This window comes from Staurois parvus, unplaced genomic scaffold (assembly GCF_062004578.1).
Source record: "Staurois parvus isolate SC_StPar_1 unplaced genomic scaffold, SC_StPar_1.0 ptg000530l, whole genome shotgun sequence".
Lineage (NCBI taxonomy): Eukaryota > Metazoa > Chordata > Amphibia > Anura > Ranidae > Staurois > Staurois parvus.
In genome coordinates, this window is record NW_028318326.1 from 9,181,986 (window position 1) to 9,206,230 (window position 24,245).

A 24,245-nucleotide genomic window follows, 5' to 3' on the forward strand; every position below is an offset into this window, starting at 1 on the left:
AAGTGAACAGCCTATTTGCTCTTAGTAAATCAATCCACTTGTGCATGGCAGCACTTTGCTGCCTGAAATGATGTTGGTCTATGGGTAAATTGCTGGTTTCACTTATGTCACATTCATGTGACATAGATATTATCCAAGATACAGCTGTTCCCATTAATCTCTCTTGAGTGCTACAGGGACCTGCTGCTTGGGCTATTGATGATATGACACCTGACCCAATCCAAAGAGCTATCTGGGGCTGTAGGGGATGTCATACTTTCACAAAGGAGATGAGCAGCAGTGACCAGTATGGCGAATGGAGGTACTCCCAAAAGAAAACAAAAAAAAAAGGACACAAGGGAAACATTTAACCCTTTCGCTGCCAGGTCAGTAAGACGTACTCACCTACAGAACTGCTTCCAGCTGGCCAGGTAAGTACGCCATACTGATGTGGCATTCCTCCTTCTGTTACAAGTACATGGTCATTTCAGTGACCATGAACCTATAACAAAAATGTTCAGGAGACTCTGCTGAACAAATCAATAGCTGTGTACAGTGCCTGAAAATCTGCTGATTGCAGCTATTTACCTAAAATGTGACCCCCCCCCAACACTGCTGCTCCCCCCATGTCTCCCATGCTGTTGCTTGCTTCTTCTCATTTCCTCTCCCCTCCTTCCAGATTTGGGTGCTGCAGGGGAGCCACAAAGAAGTTTATCTCTGCAAATAGATACCCTCGGCTGCTTTCACCCCCCTGTACTGGAACCACCCTCACCAATCCCCCAGCACCCCTTACCTGAAGCTGAACAGCTTCCTTCCTCCTCCTCCTTCTGGCTTCAGCCACTGCAGGTAAGCTTCAGGGAACATTAAACTCACCAAATATATTCCCCCATGGCTCTCCAACCTGGAATGCCCTCCCCCCCAGCAGCACCGGTCCCCCACACCCCTCTCCTGCTGCAGCTGGGGTGGGGAATGGGTAAGATTGGTATCAGAATGGAGAGCGAGGGCTAAACGTTCGCTCAAATATTGCGGGACCTAAAAAATCTGTAGCAATTTCTTTTATTCATGTATGATTTGGGGGGGTCTTTTACAAACTCAGCTGTAAATGAAAAATGATAACCTCCAGATTTTTTAAATAAATTGCTGATTTACAGTTTTGCATATCTTCGATTTTCACCGTTTCACAAAAAGGTGCAATTTAAAATTCACAATTATTTGTTATTTATTAACTCAATACAGTTTTAGATTTTAGATTTAGTAGGCATTTAGGCAGAATTGTGTAATTTTTGCTGTGTTTGTGTGTACTAATAATGATTTTAGTGTATTTTATAGCAAAAAAAATTTTTTGATAAACATTTGTGCGAATATCACTGAGCCTAAAAAAAACAGTAGCACCTTCTTTTTGTTCTACAAGTCATATGCTTTCAGAAAATGTATAGTTTGGTGGGTCTTTAACAAACTCTGAAAGCTGTAAGTGGAAAATTAAAAAACAATGGAAAAATTTCAAGAATGGTTTGGCCACCTGAGTTTCAAAAGTGGAGCGCAGGGCCTGGCAGCGTGGTACAAGTGTATCATTGGAAAGGGTTTAATGCTTTACCATAGGATAGTGAATTTCAAACATGAGGTCTCTGCAACCATTGGATGATTTGCCTGTGGATAATATCTGCCTTTATGAAGATCTCTGTTGTGAGATATCACTTTAAGTGCTTGGAGGAAAACTAAAAGGACATTGTTCACTACCCTTGATGGGGTGGTGGTGTAGACTGGGAGCGGGAAAAGAAGAAAAAACCCTTACAATAGAATGGATTGGCTGCACACTCCACTGGAACATGATAATTTTCTGAATATTTATTACAAACAAGTATAAAAGTTCAGGGCACACCACGTAAGGGTACAAAAAGAAGAGATGTTAACGCTTTTCATACTCCATAGCGCTTACTAAGAAGAAAAGACCCTTATGAGTTCATTGCAGAAGCACCTGATGTTTGTGAGTTTCCACAAAGAAGGGGATGAAGCTCAACATCTTTATATAAGAGGTCTTTAGTAAGAGGTTAAATGCATTTCATGGCATAAAAGCCCACTTTTTCAGGATTAGTGTAGGGACAACTCTTGGCAATCCTCCCACCACTCAAAGCTATACTACACTAAGCCCCCTTTTAAGCTATATACTTACTTCTGATCCAAATACTTTTTATTCCACTGCTTTTATCCAGTCTTGCAAAAATCTGTTCAGCACTGGCTGCACCTGGCCATTCCCCAAAGTCATAAATAGGCTGTACACCTAGATTCAGTATATGATTCTATTCAAGCCTATCGATAGATGGGTGGATTTAGATAATGTTGATATAAAGTTACCGCAGTCCTTTAAACGGCTGCTCTTCAGAGCTGACTGTGATCAGTAGTATACATAACTAGAAGTGTCTAGAAGGATAGTATGCTTTGTCATAGCCACTGCTACTGATCAACCATGACCGCTGAGAGCCCAATGGACAAAGTAAAGTGGAGAGGCATGGATAAAGAGAAAGGCAGCAAATTATATATAAATGAGCATACAACACACAGCACAGAAATGTAGTAAAAGGTAAACGTGAGCTTTCAATCACTACTACTTGCTGCTTTGTTGTGTAAATTTCACTTTATTTTCATATACCTTTCCTCTTTTTGTTTAACTTTTTTATTTCAATATATTTCTCTCTTTTTATTTCATTGTAAAAGTTTTTGCACTTTGGGTTAACATGTTACATTTAGTAAACTGAACAGATTTAATAATTAAATAATACCTTTAGAATACATTTACAAGAATTGGAATTCTGTATAAAAAAATCTGTAAAAACAAACATTGTAGATCTGAGTCCCCAGAAATGTACTATACTGGGCTCATTTTAAAACATAGCAACTATTCTTACTGCAAAACAGATACACAAACAATAGCAATAAAAAATCTGAATCATGGAAATTTGGAACACACATTTCAAAATGTTGTTATGCACACCAAAATGTACATTTCCATGTTCATAGGGATAAAATGTACGATATGCAGAGTAGACCACAAAGACCCCCAAGTTGTGCCCCTATACTCGGTGACCTGATGCTGTTAGCATAATCTATATTTAGAGATCATGCAGCCCTAAGCATATTGAAACAATGTACTTTTACACACGCTCCATCCCTTTTGTCATGTGATTATTATAATAAAAAACACTGATAGAATAGAATATACTATTGGTATGCTGTCTGCTTTATATGCTTAGCTACTTTTCAAATGTACAAGTGACCAAACAAGAGAAAGAAGAGATAGTTTCAGGATTCCTTAAAGTGGTTGTAAACCTCAGACATGAAATATGAACAAAGCTTATTCCTCTATAGTGTGTATTTGTCTCAATGAAGAGCACTAAATGTCATTTCTGTCTGCTGCTTAGTTCCTCTGCTATCAGCATAAATCACTTCTGACAAGTTTTCCTGTCACCAAGATAAAAATAGTGATGAGTAGGGGACCTCTAGCAGATTGACAGCCTCAGCTCTGTTCCTGTGAGCTGTGTGAAGACGGGTGGGCCCATTCCCTCCAATCAGCTCTCAGACCTCTCCTCACTTAGCTCTGCAGTGGGTTTCTCAGACAAACTTTATAAATTCAGCACTTTGAATGGATGTAGAGAAGAGAAAACTGCATGTAGATAAGTACAACTTATGTAGGAGGATTTGTTTCATCTCTGTGTATCACCTGAGGCCAATCACTTCATGTGGGGTTTACAACCACTTTAAATATATTGTTTAATAACTCCTCTTAACCTCCTTTTCCCCTATAGTCATCCTGAAGAGTTTAGTCAGAGGTGGACAGAAGAAGAGAAACAAACTAAGGAAAGGATTACTCAGCTTTGCAAATTGCAATGTTTGTTGCTGCCCTTCCTAATCTGAATTGGAGCTTAACTGCACAGATTGGCCACTACCCTTCCCCTCTTCTGCCCTGCCATCTTTAAAAATCGTCAGATGTACTGCTGGCCTTATCCAGGTATTTGCGAGCTGGCAGAGACCTGTAGCACATCTGTACATGAAGGTTCCCGCACATGCACACAAGTGCTGCCAGCTTCTGCTAGATGGGCACTAAAGCCCATCATGCATGGAAATAAGACGCACATGTGCAAGTGGGTGGCAAAGTTGCAGCTTAGTAACCACTGCCTCCTGGGATAACTATGATGTAGCAATCCCAAGAGGCAACAGAGCCTTTGCCTAGGCCAGAAACCAGAAAGTGCTGCTTTGCAACACAAACGCTAACCCAAAGTTGAAAAGTATAATTTTTTTTAGCATCTGTGTAAGAGGGACAGGGGGGAGAACAAAATTAATAAAAATGTTTTACTGAGTTAAGTTCTGCACACAAAGATCATGGAAAACACATGCTTGGCCGTTGGTTTTCAGAGTTCATGGTGCTGTTCCGAAAACGGTATTTGGAGCTGCAGGAGGCAGCAAAAATGTACATGAAAGCAAAGCATGTTTAAATCCCCTTTGCAGCCATTCAAAATGTAACTGTAGCTCATAACTGTCAGTTAGCGTCCATCCTCTATATTTAAAGTGGAACTAAACTCTAATATTTAAAAACTGTGAGCTGGCCGGATCTTTATTGTGGAAGAGACAAGCTATGACTCTTCTGAAATATAAATAAATAAACCTACCTGTCTGCTCAGTCTTCTATAGAATGTATGCGGAGTTCCGAAAATGTAGTACCCCTTGGGACACATTCACACTGGATCATGGTTCGGGAAACCCACGTTCCATGCGCGTTTCCCACATCGCATTTACAATACACTGATTGTGCAATCTGTTGCAGGAGCGCTTGCCTGCATCGGACTGCATTGTACCGCAGTAGTGCATGTCCAATTTTCGTTATGATTTTTATCCCATTCAAATAAATAGGCTGAAAATTGCACCTCACTGAGGTGCAAAGGAATGCAGAATGTGTTCCTCTGCAATTCAGGTATGAACTGGTCCTTTTTTGCTGTCCATACATGTAACAATAACTGTAATAATAAATAATTGATCTATTACAGATCTGAGCGCTTAAAAAAATCTTTCACTGGAAAACAATCATACAGTACAACAAAAGAACTATGGGTTTAGTTCTGCTTTAACTTGAATGAGAGCGGATTTTCCATCAGTACTGGTGTTCATTTTATTTAAAGATTTAAGCCGGAAACTCAGATGCTTCTTCATATATATCCTTTATTGGTACAAAATATGAGATAAAGAATTCTAACGCATTTCATCTGAAGCCTTCCTCAAATATAATAAAATCCAATGTATATAACATAGTAGCAAAACCCATCTGATTGCAGAGGGCAGTATTTACTTAATTAAAATAATTACAATTAATTATTACAAATACACAGAAATGCAAGAAAAACAAAATGAAATACAAAGCATGTACATATAAATGTTTCTGTCAGGCTCCGCCCAACGGGATCTCTAGTGGTCCACAGCACGGGGTTTTCCAGGGCGCGGACTCTAAGTCCCAGTCTGCCTTTTCACCAGGCCTGATGGTGGGGATGGACTTGGTGCAAGACTGAAACCAGGTCGCGTTCCTGGGCACCCCCGGTGGTGGCAGAGGGGTCCCGCTGAGGGTACGTGCCCGGGTTGAGCCTGCTGTGAAGGGGACGACAGATCCCGATCCGAGCGGGATGGATGGGATGACAGATCCCGATCCGAGCGGGATGGATGGGCGACTGTCAGGAGTAGGCGAGGTCAGACTAGCCGGGTCGGTATTGTGCGGGCAGCGTGGTACAGGGGGAGTAAGCAGAGAATGGTCGGGGTCACAAGCCAGGTTCAGCAGGTAGCGGGCAGCGTGGTACAGAGGGTCAGGCAGAGGGATGGTCAGGAACGAGCCGGGGTCAGAGCAGGAGAAGGTCAGCATAAACAGAACAGGCAGAGTTTGGCAACAAGGAAGCGTACTTACAGGACAGGAACAAGACCTTGCGGCAACTTGGAGATGCACAGGGCAGCTTTAAATAGAGCGCCCTGCTCTCCCATTGGTGTGGCCGCGATTGCTACTGCGCATGCGCGGCCGCCGCGATCGCCGAGGACTCTGCCCTCCCTGGCTGGGACGGATTGGCGGTCTGCGCATGCGCGCGCCGCTGCGGACCCGGGATCCCTGACAGTTTCACATACATTGGCACTTGCATGAATGTCTTATACTTTATATTGTTATAATTCCATAATGCCAAAAATAATATAAATGATTATAATCATTTATATTATAAATATAATGGCATTATATTTCAAAAAAAGACTGACATCCATCCTGTTGTTTAAGCCATGCAGAACCCTAGTTTTGAGCGTTTGGATCCACCACACCTCTCGTTGGAGTAAAATGCAGTACATGTTACCTCCTCTTAATGTTTATTTTATCTGTTCAAGACCAAAGAAAGAAAAAGTGTAAAGGCTGCTCTTATGCACTTCTCTAAAATATTTGGAGGCATTTGATATGTTCTTTGCATTCAGATTGTCTGTATCGTTATAATGCTCAGATATTCTGATCCACAAAGAACGAATAATGCAGCCAACATACTGAGCATGACATGTACTACATTCCACAACATACATGACTAATTTAGAATTAAAATTAACATAATGTTTCACAGGATACAATTTATTAGTGGAGAAAGAAATAACCGACAGATAAAAAAAACAGTAAAAGGGGATGACATATACGCATTTTACTCCAACGAGAGGTGTGGTGGATTCACACTCTCAATACTAGGGTTCCACATGGCTTAAACAACAAGACGGATGTCAGTCTTTTTTTGAAATAATTTTTATTGTTTTTGTTATTATGGAATTACTATAATATATATGACATTCATGCAAGTGCCAATGTATGTGAAACATTTATATGTACATGCTTTGTATCACTTTTTTGTTTTTCTTGCATTTCTGTGTAATACTATTGTGCTCTTCTGAGTTTTTTATTCATCTCCATTTGTAATTAATTGTAATTATTTTAATTAAGTAAATATTTCCCTCTGCAAACAGATGTGTTGTGCCACTATATCTTATATATATATATTTGATTTTATATTTTTGTATGCTATGAGGAAGGCTTCAGCCGAAATGCGTTAACATTCTGTAGATTCTCTATCTGATATTTTGTACCAATACAGGATTTATATAAAGAAACATCCGAGTTGCCAGCTTAAATCTTTAAGGACTTGTATTGTGGAAGTGAACGCCCCACCCTGGGCACTGGTTCTCTGCTCTTATACTCTTTAACCACTTGATGACAGGGCTATAGCAGAATGACGGTTACCTCGCCGTTGTCCAGTTCTGGGAGGATGTCATATGATGTCCTCCCAGAACCGCACCTCCAGCGGCATGCAGCCGGCGCTTTCTGTGATTGCAGTGTCCCCTGGACACAGCTGATCACATGACAAGGTAAAGGGCCAATCATAGCAGCCTTTTACCATGTGATCAGCTGTGTCCAATCATCACAGCATGAGAAAAGTACTACAGATAACCAGCAAGTGTGAAAGAAGACCTGATTATCAGTGCAGCCCCAAAAGTGTCCATCATTGCTACCTATAAATGCCAATCTGTGCCCAACAGTGATGCCAATCTGTGCCCAACAGTGCTGCCAATTTGTGCCCAGTAGTGCTGCCAATCTGTGCCCAGAAGTGCTGCCAGTCAGTGTCCTTCAGTGCCGCCTATTAGTTCCCATCAGTGCCTCCTCATCAATGCCCACCACTGCTGCCTCATCAGTGCAGCTTATCAGTGCCCATGAGTGCTGTCTATCAGTGCCCAGCAGTGCTACCTCATAATGCACATCAGTGAAGGAGAAAAATTACCTGTTTGCAAAATTTTATATTAGAGACTAAGAAAAAAGTTTTGGGATTTTTTTTTCACAATTTTCAGCCTTTTTTTCATTTGTTTAGCAAAGAATAAAACCCCCAGTGGTGATTAAATACCACCAAAAGAAAGCTCTATTTGTGTGAAATAATGATAAAAATGTCATTGGGCACAGTGTTGCATGACCGCACAATTGTCATTGAAAGTGTGACAGCATTGAAAGTGTTCAGTAGGCAAGTGGTTATTATAGCAGTGGAGCTAGGGTGAGTTTTACCTGTGCTGGTGTTCATTTTAGATTAAAATAATCATTTATTAATCATCTTTCCACTTTTTATACACAGTTTCTAGAAGTTAAACTCTGGGGGAACTCCCGAATACACAGCTGAAATACAAATCAGGTCATCTCTCTGCTCACTCTATCCTTCCCTCCTGCTAGTAAGTTCCCTGTCAGCACATGTGCATTCAGCACCCACAAATAACCCCTGGTGCTGTCCCTCCCTCTCCCAGTCTGAGATATACTGTGTAGAAGCTGAAATCAATTCAGCACCTGCAATAGTCACAATAAAAATGCACTTGAATAAATCCTATTTTTTATATGTGCCTGTAGTTCAACTTTAAAACTGAACTCCAAGTAAACAGTAAAATACATATATGAGAGCTGTTTTACCTGAAGGAATTGTAAATATGTTCATCCAGTCCTAAGATATGCACAGCTCTGTCATACATGCCAGACCTGTTTGGTGGAGCAGAAGATCTGATTTTTCGCTGCTACAGTAAAGTACCACTTACATGTATTATCTCTTCCCCAGCCTGTCACTGGACAGTGAAATGAGGAACAGCCGATGGATGAGTTATTCTCTCTCTCACACTGCTCTCTCCTCCTATCAGCACGTTCCCTTCACTGCAGCAACTACTTGGCTCTTTGTACTGCCCCTCCCTCTCCATGTCTCAGCTCTGCTGTACAGGGACTGAGAGAAGCTGATACCGGGTCAAACCGAGGTACTTATACTGCTTACATTTAAAAGATAAATGTAATGATGTGTTAAGCAATACACAGCTGCATTCATATGAGTCTTTTATATCAGCCTGGCATTCAGTTACAGATGTGCATGTTTTTTCTGCGAAATGATCATTATATTGAACTATTGTATTGATATGTGTATGGCCATAATAAAACACAAACAGTATTTTTGTGCATAGATTATAGCCCAATTAGTGTCTCAAATTATTCCAAAGTCACTGCCTATAATATGCAAGACAAGACATGGAAACACACTAATGTTACTTTAGCTTAACGAGCCAAAGAGGTTAAAGACTTGTTTAACGTTAAATATTTCAATTAGAATTAATTTACATAATGACTTTACTTAAACTGTGATTTAGCATTACAAATGAGAGAGGCACACAGATGGGATAGTAGGAATAACTTGGAATAGAGAGTTCATATTGCTGTACTTAGTGTAAGCTGTTTAGATTTAATCTGCTGGGCGGCAGATGTTACTATTGCTTTATTATATTAGGAAATCCACTGTCCTGTGGCTACCGAGACGATTTCACATCATCCATGCAAAGGCAGACTTACCATTTTCTCAAAGTTTATCAGATTGTCAATAAATGTTTTGTTCCCTTCATGGGTAAAAGTCATATCTGTAATGAAATAAAGAATAGATGGTCAGGTAGGGCAATGTATATGCGACCTAGACCTGGCTCTAAGCTTAGCCCATCTAGCTGCCTGCACCCCTTGGCAACATTTCACTTCTGTTCAATAAAGCAAAGTGCACTTACCCATAGCAACTGCTCAGAACTGCACTTTTGTTGAAATCTGATTGGATGTTGTGGCTTTTAGCAACTTACTTTTACTATACTTGTGCTTTGCATTGCTTTTTTTAAGTGTTACTAAGCCCACAACAGTAAAATTAGTCTGTATATGCTGTAAAGCAGGCTTGTTGTACTCACTGTGGCAGGGGCGGACTGACAACTCATGGGGCCCCCGGGCAATAGGGGATCATAGGGCCCCTGTGTCCTTGCCCAAACTCAAAAAAGTTTATGAAAAAGGTACCAGGGGCATCTCATGGGGCCCCCTACTGACCCCAGGCCCTCGGGCAGTGTCCAAGTTTCCAAATGGTCAGTCCGCCACTGCAATGTGGAAGGTAAGGGCTGCTTGATCCTGTTTTCTTTGATCCTCCCCTTCTTCCACTGTCAAGAATCCATCTGCTGAGCCCTAGAAGACACTCTGCACATGCTCAGTTTGGTGTGTATTGCTAGAGAGGTTTTTTTTTTGGGGGGGGGGCATGTGATTGGTACAGGGTCAATCAACACGGTCCAGACAGAAGGTCAGGGGTCATGCAGCCTCAGAAGACAGTCAGAGGAGAATGAAAACTCTTCCTACAAGCTTTAATCAGTGCTCAGCCGGACACTGATAGATGTCACAAGACTGCTTTATACTGCTGATGGGAAAAGGTATTTAGCAGTTTATATTTACTAAAATAATTGCATTTCCACATTCTGTGTACTGTGGGAGACCAGGTATACAGTGGATATAAAAGTCTACACAACCCTATTAAAATGTCAGGTTTCTGTGATGTTAGTGAAAGATAAATCATTTCAAAACTTTTTCCACCTTTAATGTGACCTGTAAAATGTACAACTCAGTTGAACAACAAACTGAAATCTTTTTAGGGGGGAAAGTAAACATAAAAACTAAAATAATGAGGTTGCATAAGTGTGCACACCTTCTTATAACTGGTGATGTAGCTGTGTTCAGAACAGGGGTGGACTGACAACTCATGGGGCCCCTGGGCAATAGGGGATCATGGGGCCCCTGTGTCCTTGCCCACACCCAAAAAAGCCTATGAAAAAGCCAATGAAAGATACCAGGGGCATCTCACGGGGCCCCCTACTGAGCCCAGGCCCTCGGGCAGTGCCCAAGTGCTTGAACGGTCAGTCCGCCCCTGGTTCAGAATTAAGAAATCACATTCAAAATCATGTTAAACAGGAGCCAGTACACACTTGCCATCATTTAAAGTGCCTCTGATTAACCCCAAATAAAGTTCATCTGTTCTAGTAGGTCTTTCCTGACATTTTCATAGTCGCATCCTGCAACAAAAGCCATGGTCCGCAGAGAGCTTCAGAGGGATCTCATTGTTAAAAGGTATCAGTCAGGAGAAGGGTACAAAAGAATTTCCAAGCCAATAAATATACCATGGAACAGTCATCATCAAGTGAAGAAAATATGGCTCAACTGTGACATAACCAAGAAATAAACGTCCCTCCAAAATTGATGAAAAGACGAGAAGAAAACTGGTCTGGGAGGCTGCCAAGAGGCCTACAGCAACATTAAAGGAGCTGCAGGAATATCTGGCAAGTACTGGCTGTGTGGTACATGTGACAACAATCTCCCGTATTCTTCATATGTCAGGGCTATGGGGTAGAGTAGCAAGACAGAAGCCTTTTCTTATGAAGAAAAATATCCAAGCCTGGTTAAATTTTGCAAACACACATCTGAAGTCTCCCAAAAGCCTGTGGGAAAATGTGCTATATTCTGATGAAACCAAGGTTGAGCTTTTTGGCCATAATTCCAAAAGATATGTTTGGTACGAAACAACACTGCACATCACCAAAAGAACACCATACCCACAGTGAAGCATGGTGGTGGCAGCATCATACTTTGGGGCTGTTTTTCTGCAGCTGGAACTGGGGCCTTATTCAAGATAGGGGGAATTATGAACAGTTCCAACTACCAGTCAATACTGGCACAAAACCTTCAAGCTTCTGCTAGAAATGCTAGAAAGCTGAACATGAATAGGAACGTCATCTTTCAGGACAAGGACCCAAAGCATACATCCAAATCAACAAAGTAATGGCTTCACCAGAAGAAAACTAAAGTTTTGAAATGCCCCAGCCAGAACCCAGACCTGAATCTAATGGAAAATCTGTGGGGTGATCTGAAGAGAGCTGTGCACAGGAGATGCCCTCACAAGATGTCAAGATGTGCCATGCTGATAGACTCATACCCCAAAAAGACTGAGTACTGTAATACAATCAAAAGATGCTTCAACAAAGCATTAGTTTAAGGGTGTGCACACTTATGTAACCATATTATTTTAGATTTTTATTTTTACTTCCCTCCACCTAAAAGATTTCAGTTTGTTCAACTAAGTTGTACAGTTTATAGGTTACATTAAAGGTGGAAAAAGTTCTGAAATGATTTATCTCAATTTTTTACATCACAGAAACCTGACATTTTAACAGGGGTGTGTAGACTTTTTATATCCACTGTAGTGAATGCAGGGTCCAGGGTTTAGTAACACTTTAGAGGAATACCTTGTGTGGAAACTAACTGTTTGCTTGGACAACACATAGACATTTCTGATACACACTTTTGGGTCTTACATAAATGAATCAAATAGAATCAAAGAAAAACATAATGCACCTTCAATATTATTTGATGCATGCTGAAAGCCTGCAGGCAACTTGTTTAATGTTGACTACCAAAAGATAACTATGTATGCAGATGAATTACATATATAAGACCTATTTTACCTGTCAAAAGGTTTGTAATTCAGTCTATCCACTTCTGAGATTTACACAGCTTTGCAACACAACACAGCCCTGTCCAGTAGAGTAGAAGACCTGATTTTGCAGCAGTTTAGTAACTTAACCCCTTGATGCCGACGTCACACATATATGTGGCCTCGCAGAACTGGGCTTTTTTCCGTGGGACCACATATTTGCGTACAGCACGCTCCCAGCACAAAGATCGAGGTGTCACTGAGATCCCTGGGTCCCGTTCTAATGATCGGGACCCGGGACTCCCGATTCCGGGTCACATGATCGCTGTGATAATCTCTGATTGGCTATCACAGTGATCAGTCACTGTGAAGCCTGCCCCCCTTGTTTTTTTTTCTCTGGGAATGGAGGAGAGAGATACATTGTATCTCTCTCTCTCTCCTTGTATAGAGGGGGAAAAAAATGTTCGTAAAAAAAAAAAAAAGATAAATAAGTATTAAAAAATAAAGAAAAAATACCTAGATCAAGGTTTGATCTAGCTCAGTGCCAGGGCTAGTGTTTGGGTCAAGGTCAGGATCAAATGGCAAGGTCAAAGGTCAGGGTCAAAGGTCGGGTTTTTTTTTTTTTTTAATTGGTATCAGTGTAAGTTAGTGTCAGTGTGTTTTAGGTAAAAGAAAAACAAAAAACACAATGCGCACTATTGTTTCTGGGCTGTACTGTGGGTACAAACAACAAATAACATCCACATACATGGTATCGCTGAGATCGTCAAGAGCTGGAAAATTTATTTTGGGTTGTACTTTGGTGGTAGGGTATGGTAGTAACAAGAAACACACAGCTAAATTGGAAACAAATTTGTTTTTTTACTATTTTGGGCTAGTTTTCCTTTGATAATAAAAAAAAATCAGGAGATATCTATTATCATTTACCACCAAATTAAAGCCCAATTTGTCCTGAAAAAAACAAGGTATAATCTACCTGGATGCACAAAGTAGTTGTGATGATATGTACGGTTTTACTAACACATGTCAAAGTTGCAAGATTGTGCTTAGGCGTCAAGATTTGTTTTACCCTTAGGTGTGAAGGGGTTAAGCCAGCCATAAGTGGATCAAAGCTCATGCTGAACTGACCAAGATTAGATTCATGTATGTGCTAAGTGAAGGTGCAGCGCATAAATCAATCCAAGTATTAAAAACTCATAGTCTTTAAACTAATTAAAATCATAAAAGATAATCAAAACAATAAATATAAATGGATAAAAAAAGTCCCAGTAGGCAATCTCTGTGACGTGAAGGTGCTATTCCACAGGTTGTGCGCATATATTCTGGAATCAACCAAATAGTAGGAAGTGCTTAACATCCGGTGGTGTGCAATAGATTAGTGGGATTGCAAACTCACCAGAAGCGCAATCTTAATGCGCATTTAGCCAATATTTGCCAGACTGGAGATCTCCCTTCAATGGAACCTGGTCTGGTCTGGAAATCCTTCCCTCTGATGGTGTGGGTGTTTAAGGTGAGGCAGGGGTGGACTGACAACTCATGGGACCCACGGGCAATAGGGGATGATGGGGCCCCTGTGTCCTTGCCCAAACTCAAAAAAGCCTATGAAAAGGGTACCAGGGGCATCTCATGGGGCCCCCTACTGATCCCGGGCCCTCGGGCAGTGCCCTAGTTTCCAAATGCTCAGTCCACCCCTGAGGTGAGGTCACTCAGTGGTTCCTCTCATGGATGGTCTGGTCATAGGGGAATTAATCCATCCTCCAGCTGGATGGGATCTAGGTCCTGTATCCAAAGTCAGTCTATTTCTATCGGTCTGCCTACATCTCCACACTGCTGTATAAGCCCTTACAGGAACCAAGCCCCACTTTTACCTCATCGATCGACTTGGGTACAGCTAGCCTGTTGGATATTTATATAGCTGCTAGCAGTATTAATTGGGGGTTGTTTACCAACACTGCACAGTGCACCAGATTTAGTAAATCTCCCCCATTGTGTTCTTCCAGCTGAGAAGGCTCCCTGCACCTCCCACTGGCAGAACACAATACCATTGCAGAAGGCATTTCAGGAGGAAGCAAGCAATTTTCATTCCTTCCACCCATGGTGGAAGGAATTAAAATCCAGTCATCTATGGGCTTCTTAAATTACAGGGCTTGTCCATTCCCAGCCTGTTGCTGCCCAGTGAAAAATGAAACAGCCCACTATGTCATTTTGCTCTCTCCTCCTATCAACATGTCCCATGTTAAAACGTAAGCACTGTATTACATCTTATTAGCTCCTTGTGCTGCTTCTATCTCCCTGAGTCTGAACACTGCTATACATTGGATTACAGTGTCTGATATCCAATCAAATTCCTATTACACTTCTTGCAATTACAAAAATATATTCTATGATTTATTAATAAATACCGAGCTATATTATTATTATTATTATTATTTTTATTGATCCTGGTTTTGTGAAACATTGTATGTTCATTTTAATCATCACAACCTGTTTAATCTGATTTGCACATGACTGAACAGATTTTAAACTCTGCAAATTGTAATACAGTGTTCTTATAGGTAAGGACAATTTACCCTGAGAATAAGTAGCAAAGACAGAAGTTGTAAAGCTGTAACATTTGACCCCTTTGTGTTTATAGCAAATTATACTACGCAGCAATAAAGCATAATTATTGAATAAGACATCATTTCTCTCTGTAGGATCAAAATGAGAGATTACCTTTAATGAGTAAAGGTGTAAATGGAATAATTGGTGCCTCCAGTTTAGCTATAGTCAGTCGGTATGCTCTGTGATTTCTTGATGGGTCCTTGAACAAAAAGAAGGAATGTCAGTAAACTCTAGTACACATGATGAAAATATAGGACAAAGGATCATCCATTTTTCTTTTGCATGCTAGTCTCATAAAAACAAAAAGATTACTAAAGTTACACAAATTCTCGTAAGACAAAATACAACTTCAAAAGTGATGTAATGTATTATATTGTATTGTATTGTAGTATATTCTTTAGTTTCTGAGCGTGTGCAGTTTTGGTCACTGGATTTTTTACAGATGAATACTGTACTGATTAAATGTAAATCGTTCATTCTGTTATCGTATGAGAAAAATGTTCACGCTTGTCCCTTTGAAAAATTTAGCATGAACTGCCGTGATTGGCTCTCGAAAGCTGTGTACTAAAGATCAGATTATTGGACGGTCATTCTGAAAGCGGTATTCTTCGTCATGTGTACTAGGCTTAATACTACACTTGTTATCACTATGTTATTACTTCACTTACAAGAACAAAGAAGATGAAAAATGTTTTTTTTTTTCTTTTGAGTTCAAGTACAAAATGTGCACTAATTACATTAAGCAACTATAGGCTCAATAACCTAACTCTCACAAGATCTAATTGGCTGTTGTGGTTTGATGCCTATTCTGCAATTATGGGAGACTGGTATGTAAGAAAGTACTGTATATAACCTGTAACTGCTAACCTCTGAATCTTAAAGTGTCAGTTGCTTGGCTCTCATACTGACCCCTAAATGTATTCTGAGTCAATGACTCGGAACAAGAATGCAGATTGGACTTATGTGCTGCATGCTTGCTCTGGTTAGTGACAAGTGTAAGGAAGCCAGATACTCCCAAGTAACTAGGGTTTTAAGAAAATGCTCAGCAATGGCAAACAAACTTTTTCTCTATAAACAAGAAGAATGTACTATACTTTAAGTGATTCAATGTATAGCCAATGTTTAGGTGGGGCATAGCCCACCATTCTGCCAATCAAAACACCAACTGTCCATTAAATCATTTGATATACATTCTCCTCATGTCAAGTCCTATTGGCTGTTTTTTTCTGCAAAAGTTTGGTGGCAGACCCTCCAATACTGCACATTGAGGATTCAAGGAGATCAGAGTGGACACATATGAATGGACAATCAGATAGTTATCCACTACACAAGAGCGGTGGCCATTTTAGGCTGTTGAGTCCTTGTATGTGAGAGGTCAAGTTCTATTTGCCAATACATTAATGCTCAGCAAAGTATTCAAAGTATGTTTGAATATGCAGTGTGGCGGATCCCTCAAATACTACATACTAAGGCTTTTAGAAGACTAGAGTGAACAGACATAAGAGGACAACTGGACATCAATCCACTATTCATGATCCATGGCTACTTTGAGTATGTAATGGCCTAATGTATGCATCTGCTTTGCTTGACCTTCATCATGATGTATGAGCGATCAGCTCTTATTTGCAAATGGCACAATGGATATTGTTGGATTTATATATAAGAGGAGTATCTATAAATAAGATATACCAACATGGCCCTGCATGGAATTTGGTGACCCATTAAGTGTATTCCTCAACCCTTAATTGTGTTTATACTGTGTTTCTAATAGGTTGGCCAAGTTTTTTTTATACATTTTGTTTGTGCAACAATTTACAACAAATGTTGTAAATGTTACTATATATTAAGATATTTCTTTTACTCACCATTAAGTTTTCAAATTCTGCATAGATCTTCTTAAACTTGCTTGGAAGTTTCTAAAAGACAGAAATGGCAAACTAATGCATTTTGATTGGACACATTGAGGTATTATTTAACCAGTCCTTGCATAGACCATGATATAGGACAGCTAAGTTTTCAGGAGGCGTGGGGATTCATATTGAAAATATGTTTTTGATTAAAGAGGAACTCTGCAGAACACATTTAGGTGATAAGGATATAGTACCAGATCTAAGATGTAACATACCACTCAAAGAATAAAAAAAGGGAAAAAATAGAGAAAGGATCAATTCTAACATTAATTAATATAATAATGATGTTAGAAATAACACTAGTCCAAAAGCTCTCCTCCAGTTTTGGTTTAGACTATATTGGAGCCTTTTCATTGACACCTATACAATAGCCATATGTCTGCAATCTGACTGTAAGCTGTAAACAGGCTACCTGCTAGTAGTAGGTCAGTTGCTGCCCCGCCGGGAGGAATGGGGTTAATGTCTTTCTGTTTTGTTGGGTTTTGTTGAGCTCTGCTGTACAGATTATTTTTAAATCTAATACAAAGAATTTTTTCCCCCCAAAAGAGTAGACAATGCTTGGAATAGACTTCTAGCCATCGTAGTGAGTCAGTCAACAATAAGTAGATTCAAACATGTTTGAGACAAACAGAGATCTATATTCAGACAAAAAAAGGTTGAAAGAAAACAAAAAAAATTAAAACGTATATTGAAAAAAATGGGGCAGACTTGATGGACCACTTAGACTTTTTCAGCTGTCACTCCTCTATTTTTCTGTGTTTCTACATGGGATAGCAAGAGGCTGATGCCAATTCAAATTTAGGTCCTTACTTTGCTTGAATTTAAGAAAAACAAAATGATATATTAATAAATACAGGAATCTATTATTTTGTGTCTTTTATATCTTCATGGAGTTCAGCCTTAATTCCAGCTGCCACAGCATCACAGGACTGAACACAGATCTGAACAAAGAAAAACGTAAACTTCTATGATGCAACTGAGGCATTCAGTTCCTTGGTGTGTATAAACTATGCTGTATTCACCATGATATAGTTGAGAGTATGAGCACGCACACAAGGTATCACGGGGGTTATCTCTTCGATTGTACAGAAAAGTGGGGAAATAGTTCATTAAGGCTCCATTCACACTTATACAGCTCCACAATTGCAGGACTTTGGAGTGCAACTTTGATGCAACTTTGATGCAGCTTTGAAAGGGTGCAACTTGGATACAACTTTGGCTTTCATTAATGATAATGGACAACTGTTGCATGTATAACATTCAGATGCAACTTTCATACGACTTTTGAGGGTTTACATTGCAGTCTATGGGACTTAAGTTGCAAAAAAGTGCATAAACTGCTTTGAAGTTGCTGCAACTTTAAGTTGTAGATATTTGAACGGTTGTCATTGAAAACCACGGGGTACGACTTGTCATGCAAGTTTAGTGTCCAAAGTCGCATGACAAGTTGTGCAAGTGTGAATGGAGCCTAATTCTATTTATTAATTTAGGTATTTGTTTTTTTATGGATAATAACATTTTCGCAAAGGAAAAGGCACTCCAAGACATAAAACATTGGACAGGTTATCCAAGTCACACAAACGTTTTATAGAACTGAACATGCCAAGTGTTTAATTCAATTGACTTACACCTTACACTGGAAAAATTACAGCAATTGACCTAACCATCTTGGGTTATTGATTCTCTACACATTGTATTTTTTACTTTAATGTGTGTACTTTAACCATTTGCCCTCCAGAGGATTTATCCTAATAAAAAGCACTGACACTGTACTAATGACACTGGGCAGGACAGGAATGGGTTAACATCTGGGATGGTCAAAGGGTTAACCGTGTGCTGTCTGTTTTACTATGTAAACATGCTACTGTGTATTTCTCTTCTGTGCAGAGAAATACACAGCAGCATGTTACTGCTGGCAGGTGAGAGACCTGTGTTGTTTCCACACAGGTTTCTCCCCTGTCACTGTCCCTTGGTGAACGCTGGGTGCCGGCGGGGAATCTCTGGCAGGGACCCGGTGATCGACATCTGCAGCCGGCAGTATTGGCATGGGTATGATGGCGCAGGCGCGCCCCCTGTCCGGAAATGCAAAATCACATATATACATGATTTTGTGCAGCCCTGCTGCCCTGTAGCAGTACTTCTGCTATAGGGCAGCTCTAAATTTAAAACTAATTTATGAGCAAATCTTCATTTCTTCCAATAAAAGCTTATCTTGTATCCTCCGAATTCCCTATTGGTCAATGAAACTACCTGCCTCCTTAAAGAGCCAATAAGGAGACTGAGGGGTTGGGAAGAGATGGGGGCAAATTCAAGTTTTCTTAATGTAAAAATCAAGATTAGGAAAGGAAAAGCTTAACCTCTTCACGCCAGCCAAATGCAATTGTGCGGCCTCCCGGCGTCTGGGCCTAGACGCTGAGTGGCCGCACATTTGCGTTCTATTAAAAAAGGACATATGTGCCAAGAGCACGCGCCTTGCATGCTCCCAGCACACATGTCCGGTACTCACGGAAAGGTCCCGATCTCCTCTTTCGATCGGGACCTTTCCAGATCATGTGACATGTCACATGACCCTAAACCCCGCCCCGCCTCCTGGCTTCTAAAACTCTTAAAGGGTCGGGACGCGCCGGCACGAAGGGGTTAATATAAGAATAGCAAGGGATGATCTTTTATATAATCCTGATATCAGAGTGTAAGGTTGACTTACTAAAGGCAAATAGACTGTTCACTTTGCAAGGGAATTTTCCCTTAGCTTAGTCAATGTGGTGAAAATTCACTTTGCAAAGAAAACCCAGTCATGTGCAAAAAAATTTAAAAGAAAAAAAAAACATTTTTCCTACATATGATAAGAGGATGGAAGTCAACAGGCCTTCTCCTCATTCACTAAGTGAAAATTCCCTTGCAAAGTGAACAGCCTATTTGTCTTTAATAAATCAACCCCTATATCTCTAGATCTATGGATTATGCTGACATGCATTTTTCACAAAAGGCGACCTCTGCTTATGTATTTTGTGTTATACATTCGGTCTGCATTGCTCAGGTTTGTGACAGGTTTACTAGACTGATAGATATCCCTGATGAGTATTAAATATTGGCAGCACTGCTTGGTAACATTTGTGAGAATCAAGTCCTTACATGACAAATGTGCTGAAATATTATACAATGCAATCAAGATGTTTGCAGATCATTTGTATTCATTTGTGCATTTTCTGTATTTCTCATCTGCTACATTCGGAATTGCTTGTCACCTGACCTCATGAGCCTAAAGTGAATTTTATAGCCCCATGTATGACATGTCAGTGTGAACAGGCTGAGGTCGGTCAGCTTATGGAGTGATGGACAGCGCTAGGTTGTGACTGAACATATAATGTATGCAAAATTACATCTGAAATGTCAAGTGTGATTATACTAATGACCAAGACAAAATGTATCAACCTTGTTTTTAATACATTTTCAGCAAATTTCGACACATGCATGAATACAGTTTAGTCCCTGTGGTCCGTAGCTTATACAAAGTCATGACATTTTATTTTCTGCCTTGAGGTACAAAGTTTAATGTGCCCATGCGATTGATTATAAATGGATCTATTGTCAAGTCTAATGTAAGTAGAGCCAGGAACATTGCCAGACACAACAGTCTGTCTCCTGAAATGTATTTGCATTGTCAGCTGAAATAGTTAAAACACAATTCAGATTTAAGCAGCCAAGTATGTGGCATATTGCTACAACTCTTACCTTGTAACACCTTTCCTTTGGGTGTTATCTTTGTGTCCTTCAATGTGTACATTTAAAATTACTAGTTAATGTTATGACATGTTTAACAATGTTACCTTGGTTCTTTGATTAGCTTTTGACTATTCTGATTACATAAAAACATTCTATAAGAAACAAAGAACCAATTCGTTATAGCAACCAATCAGATTCCAGCTGTTACTTGGAGCCCATGTTTGAAGATAAAACATGGAAAATGATTGGTTGTCATGGAAAAAAAAATGTAAAGTTTCATACAGCACGCTTTTTTAACCATAGCTGACATGTGTTTAATGGTTAAAGTATTACTAAACCCACAACAGTAAAATCAGTCTGTATATGCAGTAAAGCATGCTTGTTATAATCACTGTGAAACCTAAGGGGTTAATCCTCTGCATTATGTAAAAAGGCTTTTTGATCCTGACTTCTCTGAACCTCCCCTTCTTCCAGTGTCCCCCTCTTATCTCCTGATAAGACATATTGTGCGGAGTCACTCTGCACATGCTCAGTTTGGTGGGTATTGCTAGAGAGGTTTTTTTTTTCCTTGGGAGAGTGCATGTGATCAGCACAGGGCCAATCAGCACTGTCCAGACAGAGGCCAGGGGTTCTGCATCCTCCTAGAGCAAAAGTAAAACTCCTCCTACAAGCTTTAACCAGTGCTGTGCTGAACAATGATAGAAGTCACAAGACTGCTCTAACTGCTGATAAGAAAAGGTATTTAGCAGTTTATATTTACTAAAATAATTGCACTTCCATGTTCTGTGTACTGTTGGAGACCAGATATAGTGAATGCAGGGTCCTGGGTTTAGTAGCACTTTAAGTGCTTTTCAAAGAAGACCGGCAGCAGATGTAAACAAAGTCCAGAAGCTGTGGGATGTAAACAAACCTGACGGCCACGAGCACAACTGCAAAGTAAGTCTGTAGCTGGGAAGGGGGTAGTTTTATCGTATTAGGTGGAGGGGGCAAGGAGAGTCAGTGCACTTTGAAAACATAAGGCCTTGTTCACCTAAGCGTACCTATGCATACACAACATGCAAAGGGCCATTTTTGCCCGTACAGGATGACCAAGTGTTCCGTGCACCCACGTGCACGCAGTCCCATTAATGTCTAATGGGCCATAGCAGCTGCACGGACACAGCTGCTGCTCCCAAGCTGACATCAGTGCCATCAGCGCAGGCATGGGTGCATTTCCCCAAACTAAAGCTGACCATACACGAGTCTACTTCCAAAAGAATTTTCGTTCAAATTTCGCACCATTGGTGCTTTTTGAGCGACCATCGGATTTGAGTGATCGGGCATGTTGGAAATTTTTTGGAAAACGAACAAATTTCTAATCAATGATGGGAAAATCATGCAAGAAATGTAATCAAAAAAACAAAATGAGCATGAGCTGTGACCTGGAAAGAAAAGAAAATTCTTGGCCATGAAAATTATTTTTTGTAGCAACACGAGGTGAAATTAAAGGCTTGGCTGGTGAAATTTTGAAATCAATGGTGCAACATCAAATTACAAAATGCAAGAAATTTCCAATTAGTTCGAAATTCAACCCAAGTATGGCCTGCATTACACTGTTTGCATAGTGCACCCACTATGTCCCAACAGACATCAATGGAACTGCTGGCACATGGATGCATGGAACACCTGAGCATCCGACGTGGGCCAACAGGTGTACGTATGATTTGCTTAAAGCGGCTCTCCACCCAAAAGAGGAAGTTTCGCTTGAAGGCCTCCCCCACCACTTTTGGTAAAGAAATGGCAATTTTTGGGAGCAGGTACCTAGTTTTGACAGGTACCCACTCTCACTTCCACTCCTAGGTGATCAGAAATGTAAATTCTCCCCCCCCTCCCCCCACAGTCTTCTGGGTGCCCACAGTCAACATGCCGGCATCGGGGACAGACGATAGGAGATACAAATCTTGTTCATTTTAAATACCCAGTCATTTGTATGAGAAATAAAATAAACTGGATATTTGCTTACAAGTTGTTCGGTGTGTAAAATGAGCACAGGTCCATCCTATTCACTAAACTAAGTGAACATTCATTTTGTAAAGTGAACAGTCTTTACTACTTTAGTAATTCATCCCTCTAACTAGCTGACATAAGCCGCATGTAAGATCAGAGGTCCTAACATTGCTTGAAAAGCTTAAACCCTTCGCTGCCAGGTCCGTATGCCGTACAGACCTGATGGCAGCTGGGTTTATACACAATCCAGTGAATGCAGCCACCAGGATTGTGTGTAAAACTAACAGGCAGACTCCTGCCTGTCAGATGGAAGCAGTCAGGTAGCACTGCTGCTGCTGATTGCTTCCACAGCCCTCAGCATCGCCCCCCCTCCGGTGGCGCACTCCTGCCATGTAACCGGGCTTCGCTTGCCCATCTGCAGGCCCGGCAAGAGCCATGGCAGGTGGGAGAGAGGAGAGGGGACGAGTGTCTGCTCCTCTTCTTTGTGTGACCTGGAAGGCGACATCCATGACATCACTTTCAGGTCACGCCTGTCACTTTCCTGGCTAGAATAGCCGGGGAAAGATGTATTGCAATGCAATACATCTAATGGATCTTTTAGACCCTGCATTTCTCAATAAAGAGAACCTGTCATCAAAAAATCATCACATAGCCTTTGTGTCCCCTATGTGATAAAAAAAAAAGTAAAGTAAAAAAATTTTTTTTTTTTTGTAAAAAAATAAAGTTACACCCCAGCACATAATAGCCCCCCCAAAACATTTCTTTTAAGGCCCCCCCACCTCCACATACACGCACGTAAGAACCTAAACGCACACGTCGGGGCGCCCACATGTGAAAACTGATGACCTATAAAGGGCTTTTGAAGCATCATCTACTCTATAGAAAATATAAGGTACTGAAGTTTGACGCAATTTAATAGGCGAAAACTAATTTAATGTTTGGCATGTTGGGTATCTATTTACTCAGCAAAACCTCATCTTTTATATGTTACCAAAAATTTGGTAGCTCTGGCAGCAAAAGGGTTAAAGATTACCACCAGTGTACAACTGTATCAAAACAGCGGTTACATTTTTTTCATTACCACAGTATGCGTGTAATGTTTCAGGGCCACTGGGGACCCCCTCTTTAGATAGCAGTGACCAGTGGGGTCCTCAGTGGCTCAGAAATGGCACACATATTATGTGGTGGCGCATAAAAGTTAATTTGATGTTTTGCTACCACAGTGTGCTGGTGGTAATCTTCAAAGTGCTACTAAACCTAGGACCCTGAATTCACTCTATATGGTCTCCCACAGTACACAGAACATGGAAATACAATTCTTTTAGTAAATATAAACTACTAAATTACTTTTCTCATCAACAGTTAGAGCAGTCTTGTGACTTCTATCAGTGTTCAGCAGAGCACTTTTTAAAGCTTGTAGGAGGAGTTTTCATTCTCCTGTAGCAGGATGCAGGACCCCTGACCTCTGTCTGGACAGTGCTGATTGGCCCTGTGCTGATCACATGCACTCCCCCAAGTAAAGGAAAAAAAAATCTAACAATACACACCAAACTGAGCATGTGCAGCTTGCCCCCGAACCTGTGTTCTATCAGAAGATATTTAGGAGAAGCTAGAAGAAGGGGAGGTGCAGAGAAGACAGGATCAAACATCCTTTTTACACAATGTGGAGGATTAACCCTTTAGGTTCTACAGTGAGTATATCAAGCAT

General features: G+C 40.5%; 1 protein-coding gene across 4 annotated transcripts in view; it reads right to left on the reverse strand.

The window, feature by feature from the left end:
• RAPGEF4 (Rap guanine nucleotide exchange factor 4) overlaps positions 1 to 24,245 on the reverse strand; it is a 451,555-nt gene that overhangs the window by 25,023 nt on the left and 402,287 nt on the right. For all 4 annotated transcript variants that reach the window (XM_089690492.1, XM_089690491.1, XM_089690490.1 and 1 more), the window contains 3 exons: positions 16,784 to 16,834; positions 15,030 to 15,117; positions 9,386 to 9,450 (listed from right to left, as the gene is read on the reverse strand). In XM_089690492.1, coding sequence (XP_089546618.1) covers positions 9,386 to 9,450; positions 15,030 to 15,117; positions 16,784 to 16,834 — 204 coding nt within the window. The remainder of the gene's footprint in view (positions 1 to 9,385; positions 9,451 to 15,029; positions 15,118 to 16,783; positions 16,835 to 24,245) is intronic.